The following is a 16,377-nucleotide window of genomic DNA, read 5'->3' as shown; positions in this document are numbered from 1 at the left end:
ATCTCGTTTTCCCAACGTCCGCGCGCTCGATAGGCGGAAATCGAGCAACGCCGCGCGTTACATCACACCGTGAACGAAATTACGTTGCGGTTTCGCGCAATAGTCCGCGGATCGACAGACAGCTCTCGCAAGGGGGAATCTCTCCTTCTCTTCACTTCGCTGCACTCTCTTTCTGTCCTTCGCTGCCCGATCGGAGTTCGGCCGGCCGATTGGATCGGCGTCGTCTCCTCGGCGCGGCAGCCGGGCGATCGCGCATTTCGCGCACGTGCGCCTCGCCGGACAAATGGGATCAGTCGCGGATGACGAAAGTGCCTGCACGGAATCGTGCTGCGAGGCGAGGTGAGTCGCGCCGTTCGAAATTCCACGATGACGCAGAGGGAAAAGCAGCCGTCGGAAGCGAACGGAGAGAGAGAGAGAGAGAGAGAGAGAGAGAGAGAGAGAGAGAGAGAGAGAGAGAGAGAGAGAGTGAGAGAGTGAGAGAGTGAGAGAGTGAGAGAGAGAGAGAGTGAGAGAGAGAGAGAGAAGAGTGCTACCGACATGATGTCTCTCTCCTCGTTCGTTCGGAACGACAGGAAAATTCATCGACGCCGCGTCGCGCGGAACTCGAAACGATACACGGCGGCACACCTGAGAATTCCGCCGCGAGTTTCTCGTCGAGAAGCCGCTCGCAAAAATCCTCCTGCTCGTTCCCGATTCGACCGCACACGCATAAAACGCGACAAGGCCGCCATGAGGAAGGAAAAGCGACGATCGCCCGTGGTTTTCGCCCGGCAAAATAGTCCGCTCCCCGCAGCCGAAGGCGCGTCCTTACGCGACGCGTTACCCAGCCGTCGCGAATTCGCCGTGGAAGAGAGCGCAAGGGCGATAACGCCGCGTGACTTCTCTCATTCGCTCCGCACGGCCCGCTATTTGATCAGCACGCGCGTCTATTACTTTTTGCGCCAGCGCTCAAGATAGTAAACGTCCACGGACGCTTCTTTATCGCCGCCGTGGAGAAGAACGGGTCGCCGTCTCGAAGCGCCCGAGCGTTTAACGCGGAACCAATTCGTTGCGCCGCCGCCGCCGCCGCCACCGCCGCCGCCGTCGTCGCCGCCGCCGCCGTCGCCGCCGCCGTCGTTACAATGGCAATAGAGAGAACCGTGGTTTTTTCTTTCCGCTCTCTTTCTCTTTCTCTCTCTCTCTCTCTCTCTCTCTCTCTCTCTCTTCCTCCGGCTCCTCTCTCGCGGGAGACCATCGCCCGCGCGGTCGCGCTCTATTCCGCGTGAGTTACGTTACGCGGCACTCGTGGCGAATTCGTGGGCGTGAGGTAACATTCGCCCGCTCAATTTACTGTTAGTACTCCGCTCGCGCAGCGATCCGCTCGATCCGGCCGTCCGGGGCGTCGATTTACGACGCGGAGCCTCGTACTCGCGCGCTCACGTTCGCGCGGACTCCGTGCCGTTCGCGAGATTTTCCCGTTTTCTTCGTGAGAAGCGCGCGCCGATCTGTCCGGGATCCATCTCGAGAAGCGAGCGCGATAAGAGATGCTCTTTCTTTATCTGACTCGTCCTCCCACTCGCGTGACGCCCCACGCGATCAGAGTCAAGTCCTCCGAGCCGATCAGCTTCGTTTTATTTGGATTTCGTCCTTTCTTTCTTTCTTTCTTTCTTTCTTTCTTTCTTTCTCGGACGAAACGTCTCATGCGGAACGAAAATCGCGGATCGCCAGTCATCTCCCGAGCACGTTTCAAGGTTGACGTGGGATTTAACGAAGACCAGAGATTGATTGCCCCAACTGCCCGACCTCTCGCCCGAATCGTGAATCATCGGCGTGCGCTTTGAGCGTAACAGCTAATCTCGCTTTCGCGGGCGCGACGTTTTTCTCGCATGAATCGGCGAAATGACCGCGCGAGCGCGACGGGACGGGTGACGAAAAATTCAATGATCCTGATGTCAATTCGCCGGACCTGTCCCGGACCTCGCGCGGATTCGTCAGAGGTTCCGCAATCGCGGCACGCGACGTAATCGCCGCGATCCATTGAGGCGCGAAGGACCGCGCGTACGCGCCGCGCGTTCAGCCGTCGTCGTCGTCGCCGCCACCGCCGCCGTCTCGATCCGGTCGCTCTCTCGCAGTCAGCCACTTAACGCGTCTGACTCATAACAGCCACGTACATCGTCTCTCACTAACGACATTTTCATTAAAATACGAAGTGCGTTTATTAGAGGCAGTTAGCGGCAGTTTGGCGCGACACCGTCGCGCGCGTGTAACGCCAATTGCACGCCTCGAGACTGAGACGAAGGAGAGAGAGAGAGAGAGAGAGAGAGATGTGGACGAAGATGAAGAAGAGAGGAAGACGAGCCAAGCGGGATAGAGAGAGAGAGAGAGAGAGAGAGAAAGAACCTAAGCGTAAATAGACAGATGGAGAAAGAGAGAGAAAGAGAGGAGAGGCAGAGAGAGAGAGAGAGAGAGAGGAGAGAGAGAGAGAGAGAGAGAGAGGCAGGTGAGACAGACGAGGAGAAGAGAGCAGGAGAGAAGCCGATATATTGAACGGCCTCTCGCGCGCAAGCGCACGCGAAAGAACCGGGCGTCGTTAGACGGCTGGCGGTTCTCTTCTTCGGGGGGCCGCAGAGGGGGCCACCCCGAGCCTAAACATTCCCTACTTTACTCTCGCCCATTCGATCTAATAGGTCCGCATTATCGCGCTTTATTGCCTCGTAATTTCCATTTCTGATGTCAGAAAACCAATATAAGCCGCGCGAGATGGCGCGCGCAGGGGCGGCGGCCTCCGTCGAGCGCGGCGAGTTTCGCGACTTACTTCGCCACAAAGTGGTTTACGATTGAAACGAAAAAGAACGACACGGGACGTTAATCGTATGACCGAGGGGCTCTCTCGCTTCCTCCCCCCTCTCTCCAACACTCCTTCTCCTTCTCTCTCTCTCTCTCTCTCTCTCTCTCCCCCCCCTCTCTCTCTCTCTCTCTCTCGCTATCTCCGTCTCTGTCTCCCTTTCTCGGGCTAGGGTATTATCATTTTTGTCGAAGCCTCTCCTCTCTCGCGTCCACGCGAGTCCGAAGACTCGCGCGCGATCTCGATAGTAGTCTATAACCTGTTCTGATGATTCCAGCCGGATGATCTCCACAACCGTTACCGTTCGCTCTGCCGAGCATAATTTACGTGCTCCGCGCTGTCGTCTGTCGCGGACTGGGGCCATTAAAAGAGACGTTGCATCGCGTAGCTCAATAACAGCTCGAATAACATTTAAAGACCGTGAGACGTCCGCGAAAGACGTCTGGAGATTACACGACGTCCCTCAAACTCGGCTGTCGCTCGGATACACGATTCTCCGTTTGACTTTATTTTCGCCGCCGCCGATTAGCGCCGCGAACGCACGGATGCGACGAGTCCTTCTCTTCTTTATTTTCTGTCTTTACCCGAGCTGTCTCTGGTTTCACTGGGAACGCCGCGGCCGCTTATAAAGTGAAGAGGCAGACACCGCGGATCAAGAGTCCCGGCGATCGCGCTTCGCTTTCCGGCGCAGCAGGTTGACCTGTCCTGTCAATTTCCTGGACGCGCAATCAAGGCGCGCGATCGTACTCGTCACGCATCATACGCCATTGGGGATTTACATGTCGATCGTGCGAATGTCACTCACCTGGGTAACCCTCCGGGATGACGATCTCTGGTCCCACCTTGACGTCATGCCGGTATCGGTGTATCAGCAGGCTCGCGGTGACTCTCAGCGATCTCTGCTGCTGCTTGTACAGCAGCACCGGTCTGCCGCCGGTACCCTCGAGCCTCACCACCCTCGGCAACGAGAATCGATCAAGGAACTCGCGGAGCGGCATGTATCCGCCACTCGAGCCGGAACCACCCTCGGCGGTCGCCTCCCTCGAGCTCGGCAGGGATTTCGGCAGCGAAGGCACCTCCTCGCTGGACATCGTCGAGAACTCGCCGTTCGACGACATGACTTCACTTTTATTAACTCCCCCGACTAGCCGTCACTTCGCGAATGGCAGCCGCATCATCGTGCGAATCATCGCGTGCGCTCGCGCACACGCGCGTACGATACGAAGGAGACCGATGATAATACAGCGCAAAGGTCAACGCGAGGTGTCAAAGTCCAAGAGGACCAAGACCGACTCAAGAGCGACGACAGTCTTCCTCTTGTTCTTCAAGGCGACGCCGAGAAGCTCGAGGGCGTAGCGTCATTTAATCTTCATGGCGGCGAGGCGAGCCCGACGCTTGCTTTCGAGGGCATTTTTACTCCTCTCTCGACACCCGCTCATTACCAGTTAATAACGGGCTCGGACGCGGCCGCTTTCTTCAATTATGTCATTCCGTCGCGTCGTGCCGGCCGTCACTCTCTCGTCGTCTCGCGGCCGACGATAGCGACATTAATCCTTCGCCGAGGCCGAGGTGAGGCCTCTACTCTCTCGCGTTATCTCCGCACAAAGCGCCGCACAGGTCCCCCCTGCCCCCTCCTGTGAGCCGATGATAAGTGCGCTATCGAGAACGAGAGGGAAAGGTCGGCTAAAACACACGAGAGGGGTTAAGCAACCGGCTCGTTCTCGCTGCCCCTCGAGGAACGGCCGATTTTCTTTGTCAAACGCCGTGAAATATCCGCGCAAATCGATTCGAATCGGACGTTAAGACCGGTTCGTTGATCACGGTGTTAAACAATACGTGAAACTCCGTTCACTAGCCACTAAGCTGTTGCCCGGGGCAACGGCGCGCAGTGAGGATCAGGAATCACGAAACACCGTCGATGATCCTTGTCAAACGAACCGGTCGATCGTCGTTCCGAGTCGCCGACACTATCGAGGTGATCGGCGTCGATCCGCTCGCGGCTTTGCCACTTTTCGCGTTACACTTTTCACACGCCTGGATCTCCTCTCTTATTCCTCCTCCGTCTCCTCCTCCTCCTCCTCCTCCTCCTTCTGCTTCTCTTTCTCCAGCGGTCGGGGCGGTAGCGCGAAAACTATCACGATCTATCGATAGTATCCTCGACGGTAAACACCGCTGAGCGCGGCCGACCGACGCATCTCCTCTTCTTCCTCTTGTTATGGGCGAAACTATTACTATCTATCGGCCGGTATTCGTGATGATGACCACCGGTGAGCGAGGGGCAAGGAGCGGAGAACTAGCGCGTCTATCTTCTTACGGGGAAACTATCAGTATCCATCGACGATATCCTCTCTGATGGGGCGAACGCGCCGGCGAGCAGAAGAAGAAGCGAACGGATGAAGACGGCTTCTCAGCACGCGGCCAACGAGATATCTTCCGGATGTCCTGTTTCCCAATGATGAACGACGAAGCTGCTCCTCTTCCGGGCTGCGTTTCGTTTTCGAGCTTTCGTTCGCCAGGCGTCCGCCGAGGATGGATGGACGATCCGATGGATGCGATCGAACGATGGATCCCGCACGGCTGAACCCGCTGCCGCTCCTCGCTCTATTGGCGCTCTCTCTCTCTCTCTCTCTCTCTCTCTCTCTCTCTCTCTCTCTCTCTCTCTCTCCCTCCCTCTCTCTCTCTCTCTCTCGCTCTCTGTCTGTCTCACCTTACGCGAAGGCAGTTATCTCCCGCGGTTCGATCCCCGTGGCGTTTATGATTTACCGGTGCAGCCTTTCTTTCGCCGTTTTCTTACGCGGCCCTCGCGAGATACATCTCTCGTGGCGGGCGCTTTTATTGCTCTATACCGGCGTGCAGCGGCCGCGGGGTGCCTTCAGACGCCTTGATAACTGGGTCTGAGCTGCATCCTGGTAGCCTCGAACAGGACCCACCGTGTCCCGCGCGCGGGCGAGAGCGAGAGAAGGAGGCAGAGGTCCCGCGGGGATATTCTTCAGACACCTTGTCGGCCGAGGTCGCGGCGTATTGCGGTGGTCTGAAACAGATAGATCGGGATACGTACTGAAGGTGCTCCCATCGCGACCGGGTTGCACCCGCGCGCGCGCGATTCACCGCGGCGCCGTTCGCTCGCCAGCGCGCGAGCGCGAGCGCGCGCGAAACCGAATCGTGATTCAAGTCGGCGAGAGAGGTCGCGCCGATTTTTCATGAGACAAAGAGGCACAGCAGAATCCCGTGGCCTGAACGCAGTGCGTACATTTCTACCCGAGGCTCCTTCGGACGCGCGTTCCTCGTGGACGCGCTTCAGCACACTTCAGCACGTTCCGTGTCGCATCAGTCACAATCGCTCGAGCTGAGCCGGCAGTTGGCAGTATCTCGCCTCTGAAGCGAAACAGTGGCGTGAAATACTTTGAGAATTATCATAAGACACGTGTTGCTCGACGTAAATAAATCGCGACGCGCAAACATGGGATAGGGAGGACTAGTCGCGCGAAATCGACCCGGCACGGAGCGTGTTAATGCGGCGAAATGGTCGCAAAGATATCCTGCGCGAGCCATGAAACGGAAACGCGTCTCAAGGCCACGTCGGCGACATGAACTATCCGACGACGTCGAAATTCCGTGATCTTCCAGCGTGTTCGTTCGACGATTCAACGCGTCGTCGGTTGAATTTCTGCCCGATAAAAGAGCAGGAGAGAGAGAGAGAGAGAGAGAGAGAGAGAAAGAGAGAGAGAGAGAGAGAGAGAACGGTCTGAGAACGCTTTACCCGAAAGAGAGTGGTGCGTGCGATTTCTGCGTAGCTCTGGCCTATACGGCGGGACGTGCCTCCGCACCCTTGGGAGAGAGAGAGGATCCGATCGGATCGGCGGACGCGAACTTACTGACGCTCGGCTCGAACTGAGTGGAGTGTAAGAGGTCCACCGGCACCAAGAGCCGCACGTACACAGGCACCGGCGCGCAGGTAGGGCCGCCGCATAGTCGCGTTGGTACCGTGCCACCTCTACCACCAGGCCTCTGCGCTGTCAGTGCCAGCAATACCAGCGGCGGCCTGAACCTCGCCCAGAGTCCCTCCATCGCGCGCCGGTTAACAGAATAACGCAACACGGCCCGACCGCTCAGGCCGACCTACGTGGACGTGGGTTTATTCAATATAGGTCCTATTGTTGTTCGCGAAGGAAGGTGCCGGTGTGTTACCCCACAGAGAGAGAACGAGAAAGAGAGAGAGAGAGAGAGAGAGAGGAGAGCGCGCACCGCCCTCGGACGCTGCTTCCTCTAGGAGCGTAATAATCGACCGTGATAGTAGCATATTGAGAGACAGAACGAGAGAGAGAGAGAGAGAGAGAGAGAGAGGGAAAGGGGGAGAGAGAGAGAGAGTCGGTACGCCGAGTGTGTATGCACAGCAACGACGAGCAACGGACCTGACAATTGCGGCGTGCTGAGATTAAATGGCAGCCGATCAGATCGACGCCGGGATCGGAAGCTACCAGCGAGACCGCACGAATCGATCTCCCTCGCGAGAGAGGAAGAGTGAGAGAAATCGGGAGAAGGGAGGGGGAGAGAGAGAGAGAGAGAGAGAGAGACAAGTTTTCTCGAGCGTTGAGCTTGAGACGCGCGCGCGATGCGCGTGCGCCAATACGTCTTGATTTTTAAGTAGCAGACGCTTCAACTCCGAATTAGACGCCTCGGAATTCGGATCTTTTGTCGAGGACAAAAGGTCTCGTTCGACCTTTGATACGAGATGTTTCGTGAAAAGCGAACGGATTTAGGTTCGAGAAGATGCATGCCTGAGCGAATTCTCCGCAGCTGGAAATGCGAGTCGCGCCGATGGGGGATTTTTCTGCCGCGGAAAGAATTGCGCGCACCTTCGTGCAACGGGGTGCAATCCGCGCAATCCGCGCGAATGAAATGTTACACGCGAATCCCTTATACGGTTGTGCTTAAATAAAACGAGCGCAACGTAGTCCCTATATTTGGTAACACTCGTGCATGGGATTCAACGACGACGATATCGCGTGTGATAGCCTTCCCTTCTCGCTCTCGTGCGAAGGCTTCGAATTTATACGTCGTCTCGCGCTTCAACGCCCGCCCGTTCGCTCGCTCGCCATCGCGCGGATAACATCGTAAAAATTACGAGCGAACTGCCGCGGTTTCCGAGTGGGCGGAAAGTGGAACGACCTTGAATTTAATTTTTATCGGGCGTGCATTACCGGTGTCGGGGACTGGGCGTCCGTTACATCATTATGGGTTTCTCTCTCACGCGGGCCGTGCGCGATTCTTCTTATGGAAATCGCACACGCCACGTACACATTAGGCGCCGTAAATGTCTCGACCGACTGGTGGATGGTCTCTAAGCGTTTATTAGACAAATCGTAACGAGTGGCAAGTAGAGTGAAGGAAGACTCGAACGTTGCTCGTTTCGGTCAGTCCTCCGTCTGGAATCCTCGTTTTCGCAGAATTGATTTCCGTCGATAACTTCCGAGACTCGTGTGTAACTTCTTCCCCTTCGCTCTTCTTTCTTTCTTTCTTTCATTCGCTGGATGATTTCTTAAAGGGAATCGTTCTCGCTCTCTCGCCCGCCGACTCTTCGGCAAGCCTGCACGCGATCCTGCACGCGCGCGACGCACGCTACGCGGTTTCAGCGTTACGTCGTGAAGTAGCAGTTAGGAAATATCAGCGTTGCAATTACGCGCATGATCGTTTGCCGGTTGACAGACGGAGGAAACCGCCGATCCACTACCGTTCGATCGCAAGACGCGAAAGCGTTACGCAACGCGAATACGCAATGTCCCATGCAGCGCACACTCAATGTTTTCGTGTGACCTAACCATCGCTACATTATGGTCATCATCATCGCCGTCGTCGTCGTAGTCGTGACAACCCCGTCGTTTTCACCGCGGTTTACGAAACGTTATCGGATTTCGGCTAAGAATCGGTTACGGTCCGCAAATGCAACGGTGCGCACGCCCGTACGCGAATTTCCGCGTGAATTCTGGGAGTTTCGCTGGGCGAAGACTCTATCGCTGTAATTTACATCGTTGTGTTCTGGGATGTAACGGTGCCGCGTGCGATATTCGCGCGAAATACGGCGCAGAGAATCCGTATTACCGTTCGCGATAGCATCGGATCTACCGGCGAGTGGATTACGGTAATCTCTCTCTCTCTCTCTCTCTCTCTCTCTCTCTCTCTCTCTCTCTCTCTCTCTCTCCCTCTCTCTCCCTCTCTCTCCCTCTCTTCCCCTCCCTCCTTCTCTCTCGGTCGTGTAACGCGAATTAACGCACAAATATTTCGCTAATCGCGGGACAGATGATATGTGCGCGCGCGATCGGCCGGAGATCTCGTAAAAATCCGCGGAATATCGCGCGATCAGCCAAGCATTACGGGGGAATGCCACTCGAGGCGGCTAACAAGATCGAAGAAATGGCGAGAGATCCTGAAAAAGTCGCGCCACAAAGTGGCGAACGTATCTCGTTGCCATAACACCTCGCGATCACCGCAACCTGTGTTACGTTTCTTCACGGCCTGCCCCGACCGAGTCTTTCCTCTTCTCGGCAAATGTACGACGGAGTCCGATATTTAAATCGAATTCAGTTGCTCCGGTATTGCGCTCGCAGAAGCTCTTGACTTTGATCTCGCTCGATTTTAGAGAATCGTCTCGTAATTCGTCCTCGTGAAGCTAATAATGCGCGCTCGACTACACGAACGAGTTGCATTTTTTCCACAACGTTGACAATGTTGATGATTAGCGAAACGCGCACATGATTATGGGATAAGTCAGGTTTTAATCCGGATTAATCGAGTTCTTCTGGCACAAATGTTCGCCGACTCACGTCCGCGCCCGTTTCAATTCACTGTTCCGCTAATTCTCGAGTCGCTAAGTCGTCAAGAAACGGTTACTCTTCCGCGCGGTCATCGCGCATTTTCCAGCGCGGGGACTTTCTATTTTTTCACTTCAGGCTATCCTCCTGTACCTCCTCCGATTTCCCGCGAACCCATTAATCGCGGCCGTTTTCGTCGCGTCCCCCCAGCTTTTCGTTTTTACACCGAATTCTCCGACCGGTAATTATATCCCGATTTACACGGAGTCAAGAGTCTCACGCGGCGAATCCCCGGCAGGCGAGGTGAAGCTCCCGGCAAAACGACATCGAAGTTACGGTGACGTGCCTCTTCTGGACCTCGTCTGGCCACGATGTTACAGCGCGATACGGCGCGAGGATAAGAACGCGCGATGCGCGCGGCGTATGCGAAACGCCGGGTTTATTAATACCGTCGGTGGCGACGCGCGCCGGTCCATTTAATTCTATATTTACCGCAGGCGCGTTTAGTTAGCGGCGCGTGAGACGGACGAAGAGAGAGAGAGAGAGAGAGAGAGAGAGAGAGAGAGAGAGAGAGAGAGAGAGAGAGAGAGAGAGAGAGAGAGAGAGAGAGAGAGCGATAAAGAGAAAAAGAGAGAGATAGGAGAGGGGGGAGAGAGAGGGGGGAGAGAGAGAGAGAGAGAGAGAGAGATGCGGACTAATCTGTGGAAAGGATCAGTCAAGGCGAGCCGGAGGGTCCATCGGCGCGCGAAGAGATCGCCGCGGAGCGATCTTCCCACGGCGCGGCGTTGCGCGTCCGAGGCGCGCGGCCTTGCGCGGCCTCGCAAGGACAAGGCCGCTATTTTCGACGCGAGTACGCGAACAATTATTATTACCGGTGTGTGAGAGCGCGCGCATATGCGTACGCGGACGCGTGTGCGCGAAGCTTCTCGTGTACGTGCGAGAGAAGCCCGAGCCAGGGTGTGGCCGCTCTCGCGCGCTCGTTGCTCCGTCCGGCGTGGCGCGCGGGAGAAAACAAAGCTCCCCCGAGCGTAATCACGCTCGCACGGAGAGCCAAGATCAAGGGAAACGTTCGCTGCACCACGCTCCGCAGGTTGATGCGAGGCGCGCGATTATGCACTTTTGCAGGTCCGCAAGGTCGACCGCGGCGAATCGTAATCGGGCGCGTTTATTTCACGCGCGCGCGGGATTCCACGGCCGCGAGTCCGTGTCCTCCGTGTCGCGGCGAGACTGGCCGCTCAAATTGAAAGTTCGTGTCACGCGAGCGTATTAGACGACTACCGGCGAAGCACGTGGTCATTTGTGAGGTGTAAAAAACCAAAGTCACAGTGTTCACAGTGATGCGGTCGCGTGAGAACGAACAGCAGCTACTCGTTGTCAGGTGTAGTGTAAATATAAATAATGAATCTTGCGGACGCGACTTTTTCACGGAAAGAAAGAGAGAGAGAGAGAGAGAGAGAGAGAGGAAGGTGGAGAGAGGAAGGTGGAGAGAGGAGGAAAATCTGTAGGTGAATAAACTTGTTTGGAGGACAAAACGCCGCGAAGCGCACTCGTCACCTTGCAACGAGAGAGACGCCACCGAGCGAAACGCGTCATCCACGCGAAGGCATCGCGGAATTCCGCGCGCGGTATCGACTTCCTCGAGGCCGATCGCGGAATCGCGATGCATCATCGTCATCGCATCTGCCGCCGCCGCCACCACCGCCGTGGCGAAGGTGCAATCGGCGTTTAAGCGTGACACTAATGAGCGCCAGCCGACGCAGCCGGCGTCTCCCCGGGCCGTCTAGCTGTAATTGGTTAGTTAGCACATTTATTTTATATGAAACCTTCGCCGAAAAATGCGAAGCGCGCGCGTCCTAATTGGCGGGCCTCGGCTCGACGCAGCGCCGCGCGCTGCGGCGCAATGCGGCGCAGTGCGATGTGATGCGGTACGGTGCGGTGCGGTGCGGTGCGGTGCGGTGCGGTGCGGTGCGGTGCAATGCGATGCGGTGCGTGCCGATCGACGCGTGCGATATCGATTGTCGGATCGTTGACAGGCATGACCGAGTAACGCTTGCCCTCGCAGCAGCCTGAACAGCCGAGTCATTTTCTCGGCTAGGAGGAGCGGCCATCCGCGAGCTGATGCGCGGACAGCGCGTAATAGACCATTAGCAACTACCGCACGATTGTATCTCCGGTCTTAATCCGCGCGAATTTCCCGGCCCCCGGGACTCTCCGACGGGCTCACGGTCTCGCGCGACCGTGGGACGACGGCGCGAGACTCGCCGCGGCAATCTCTATACTAACATTTAGCCAGCGATCGTCGATCCCGATCCAGAGGAGTTTGCGCGCCGCGCGATAAGCATCGCCCCCGTTCGAGTTACAATTCGCAATGTGGATATATTTATTTCCGCGAAGCGTCAATTAGATTCCTCTGCCTCTGCCTCTCTCTCTCTCTCTCTCTCTCTCTCTCTCTCTCTCTCTCTCTCTGATTCTCTCTCTCTCTGATTCTCTCTCTCTCTCTCTCTCTCTCTCTCTCTCTCTCTCTCTCTCGCTCGCTGTCTCGCCAGCGCGCGACGGCTACATCGTTTCTCAATTAACGCGAATGAGATTATCGATTTTAGGGGGAAGAAGGGGGAGGGAGAGGAAGCGGGAAGTGCGAATCGCAAAGGTGCGGTACCGCGATCGCGGTTATGCGTGCGCGCACACCCGTCTCGATTCTCCCGCGGCCTTCCTCGCGGAAATTCGCGGCCGCGGCCACAAAGAGAGTTCGCGTCGCGGAGTAAACATTCCCATTATAATCGCGCGGATTATCTTGATGCACCGCGCGACCCTCTCGAAGGTTCTATGCTAATGCGTTATTAGACTTATAATTAACCCCGCTAATAAAATACGCGGCACAGCCGTCGTGCGGCGATAATAATGTAAGAGGCGTACTCTCTCGGGCGCGAGCGCGCGCCCGCGTGTGCACACCGCGACCGATGGAATTTCATTCTGATATTTAATACTCTGCGCACAGCGGTTCATTAGTAAGCATTGTACCATCTAATACCCGAGAGCGGAACGTCCCCATAAATCTCGACCGCATTACCGGTTTATCTCTCAACTTTCTGTCTGATTTATCCAGTTATACCGCGAGATCGGTCAAGGCTGGAGGGAGATGCCCCTACTCTTTCTCTCTCCCTCTCTTTCTCTCTCTCTCTCTCTCTCTCTCTCTCTCTCTCTTGCTCTTTCTTACGAAAAGCCCTTACGCGGATAGTGCATGAACGAAACGAAAAAAAAAAGGAATTTGTTTCTAAGGCTAACCCCGGCTATACTGGAAATTCCATCCCCGCCGCGGTTACCGAGAACCTCGTAGATTTAATTAGACCTTGCGCGAGGTCATATCGATTTCTCTTCTCGGATTACCACGGATGAAAAAGCGGCGGAAAAGGAGCGACGGTGCGCTGGAGGAGGAGGAGAAGGTGGCCGCAAATGCGTAGGTTTTAAGATCGCCCTCCCCCTCGCCGGCTATCAATTTCGCTCTCTCGAGCTGCGCGATTCAAATGCGATACTTATTGCCGTTATCTCTCGAGGGTATCCAGCTTCGAGAGAGGCGTGGAGGAGTTATAACGAGCTCGGTGAAAAAGATACGCCGTCGGTGTGAAATATTATGGGATAATGAAATATGAAATAATTAAAAAGGAACGTTGCCTCTTGTTGTCTCGCAGCAAGACAAATTCTTCTTATAGCCGGTTTGAAAAGAAAATTCGCCGCGAGGGAAATTCTCGAGCTTCTGTTTCGCGAGCAAGAGAGAGAGAGAGAGAGAGAGAGAGAGAGAGAGAGAGAGAAAGAGCGAAAGAGGGAGAAGGAGATGGCGATTCACTCGGATTCGTTGTTTTTGATATCGCGATATACGCTTCCAGCTCGCGTAACATGCTGCATTCGAAGGTGACGCGCCAATCTTCGGCGAGTATTTAGACGAGTAATGCACGTGTAAATGAAGTTGAGTAAGGCAATGTAAGCAGGAGGTGGCAGGTGCTACGCAAGAGGTGCTCCTTTTTTCGCCGCTCGTCTTCTGTTAGTAGCCGCAGAAGCCAAGCACTCTGCTGAGGCTGCCGTGAGGTCTGCCGAGGGATAGTGATGTGCACGACCGGTCACGATTCATTGATGTCTCACACAACGCAGCCCGTCGTCCAATATTGAACGAATATCACCGAACGTTAATATCTCATTATTGAACAATTATTGTCACTCTCAGTCTACACAAGATCCGAGATTTGTCGAAAAAACATTCCACAATTTTGGCGCATTACGTACGATAAACGCGTTCTCGCGAAAAATCTCCGCGTCGTCTCTTCTCATTCGAGCAGATTTCTTTCAATAGAGAATATCAAAATATGCTACGAAAATATGAATTACAAATAGCCATCTGTTTAATTTCAATGACGAGTTTTGCAACTTCATCGATCAGCTGCCAGAAGCCCGATGACTTTTATCTGTTCGGGCTTTCTCGAGCGGTTCGTTCGTAGCCATCGCTAGCGACGAACCTTGCTTACCTGCAGATGTAATTGCAAGGTACTTGGATTTTTATCGTCGCCACTGCCACTTTAACCGAACGAACGAACACTCCTCATCTTATTGTTGTCTGGTGTTCTGGCCTTTATGGCAAAAAAAGGGACGCATGGGAGGGACGGGGCACTTTTAAGAATTCCAAGTGGGAATGGACAAAGGGCAGTATATGCCTGAGGTCGCGCGTTTTTCATCGCCCGTGCCGCCAATTGGCTGCCGCGCGCTGCTGAAAACAATCTCAATTCCATCAACGGATACGCACTTTCTCTCCCTCTTTCTCTTCTCCTGCTGCCGCGCGCAAATTGCGCCTGCCGGATCGCTCCCGCCGAAGCGCAGACGAGGTGCGCAGATGAAGTGAACGGGAGCGAAATTTTTATTATCGTCGCTTAAAACAACGTTTCCGAGTGGGAGCGCAAATTTCCAGCGGCGATTCTTCGTAAAGTCCCTCCTCTTCGCGCGGAATCTTCGCGCAACTCCTTGGGAAAGGCCGCGGCGGCGGAGCGCGGGAATCACTACGTAACGTTTAAACGCGATTTTTACGCTTGATATTTATGTAAAAATTAAAATTAAATGTATATTACAACTCATTACCGCGCGAGAAGAGAGCTGAGGGCAAGAAAGAGAGATGGGGGGAGAGAGAGAGAGAGAGAGAGAGAGAGAGAGAGAGAGAGAGAGAGAGAGAGAGAGGGTACGCCGTTAATGCGCAATTTAGGTGCACGGCTGTAACTTTCGTATTCAATTTAACGGCGGCGCGGTGCGATCCGCGCGCGTAACTCGCATAAATAGCCGCGTAAGGCGCAAGATAAAAAGGCACTTACGCTCACGTTAGCGCGCTAATATCGGCGAGAAGCGCGACCACGCACGGCGATGGCACGGTAATAGAACGCATGATATATCGCGCCGCGCTGAATTGAAATGAAAAGTGCAAATACTCGTTTCGAAACGCTCCCGGGAGACTTATTGCCCGCAACCTCCTCGCGCCTCTTCGCGCTCGCGTGTTCGCGCGCGTATAGCACCCTATCTCACTCCGGAGGCCGTATGCCACGTCGTCGTCGTCGTCGTCGTCGTCGTCGTCGTCGTCGTATGCGAACCTTTATGCAAATGCGCTGGAAAACGGTACCGCGCGCGAACCCTAGCTGCGCAGATAACGTAGCGTAGAAACGGTAGCGCGAGGCGTTATCGTACGGACGCGTCGCGCGTAAAGCGGGTTAACGCGGTAAAAGTGCACCCGCGCGCGATAGCAGCACCCGGTATACGCCGTATACGCCTCCGCGACAGCGCTCGGTTTTGGTCACGTCGTTCGGTTCGGTATGCCCACACACGCACACAACGTGCCTATCGTTCCGCGTCGCGCGCGATTGCTCGAAATTAACACGTGAGATTATTCACGGCGCGAGTTCGCGTTCGGCGACGGAGTACGATTGTCGTCGAATAATCGCGCTATCGAAGCGCTATCGAAGAGCCTGCCGAAGAGTCTTTCCACAGCGGCCGCGCGCCGCGGCCGACAGACAGATTAGTCGGGTGTCGCTCCCGAGGTCGTTTATCGCGACAAAAAAAGGAGAGGAATGAAAGAAGATCGATCGAGAAGAGATCCGATCCTGCCCGTGGTAATTTTCCGTCGTGAGGAATAGCGGCTCGTGCGCGGAACGAAATTTCGCGCGGATGCGCGCGGCTCGTAGTCGCTTTAAATCACACGGCTGACTTCCTGCAGTCGACCGGCCGTCGCATTAAGAAGAGAGATGACATTCGAATGCGCGCCGTCGCATGGCACTTTAAATTAGCATAGGATTATGGAAACGCGCGTCGTCGCAGCCACGCCAATTCTGGCAGCGAGGTCGTCCTTATAGTGACACTTTGTCTGCCGGTGAATTAACATTCGTCCGTCACTCCGCCGCGCCGGCCGCGCTACTTGCCGTGGATCAATTATGCATTCCATTTCGCGGCCTCGCGCACCACGACGGACTTCACGGCGGCTAAATTGCGTCGGTGGTGAGGAATAAAAAGAAAGCGAGAGAGAGAGAGAGAGAGAGAGAGAGACGGAGGGAGGTCAACTGGCAGCTCGACAGAGACGCCGCGGCCGTGGAGCGATTTTAATGAAAATCATTTGTTATTCTTTCTTTTCGTAGAACGTCGTGCGTTCTCTTTTTTTCCCTCCTCGCTTTTTATAGACGGTAGGCGTGTTTCCTTCCACACCTGCAAGCTGTCGAGAGTCAAAAA

The 16,377-nt window shown here is 55.2% G+C and overlaps 1 protein-coding gene across 1 annotated transcript in view; it reads right to left on the bottom strand.

The window, feature by feature from the left end:
- The window catches only part of LOC105186237 (uncharacterized), a 16,995-nt gene extending 11,514 nt beyond the window's left edge, over positions 1–5,481 (bottom strand). Inside the window, exon 1 of the mRNA XM_025300650.1 lies at positions 3,630–5,481. Within this exon, the coding sequence (XP_025156435.1) occupies positions 3,630–3,942 (313 nt within the window). The 5' untranslated portion in view covers positions 3,943–5,481. The remainder of the gene's footprint in view (positions 1–3,629) is intronic.
- Positions 5,482–16,377: the final 10,896 nt, after the last annotated feature.

This window comes from Harpegnathos saltator, unplaced genomic scaffold, assembly GCF_003227715.2.
Source record: "Harpegnathos saltator strain DR-91 unplaced genomic scaffold, Hsal_v8.6 scaffold38, whole genome shotgun sequence".
In the NCBI taxonomy this organism is placed as follows: domain Eukaryota; kingdom Metazoa; phylum Arthropoda; class Insecta; order Hymenoptera; family Formicidae; genus Harpegnathos; species Harpegnathos saltator.
Note: the sequence above shows the minus strand (reverse complement) of the source record. Positions and strands in the feature narration are given on the sequence as shown.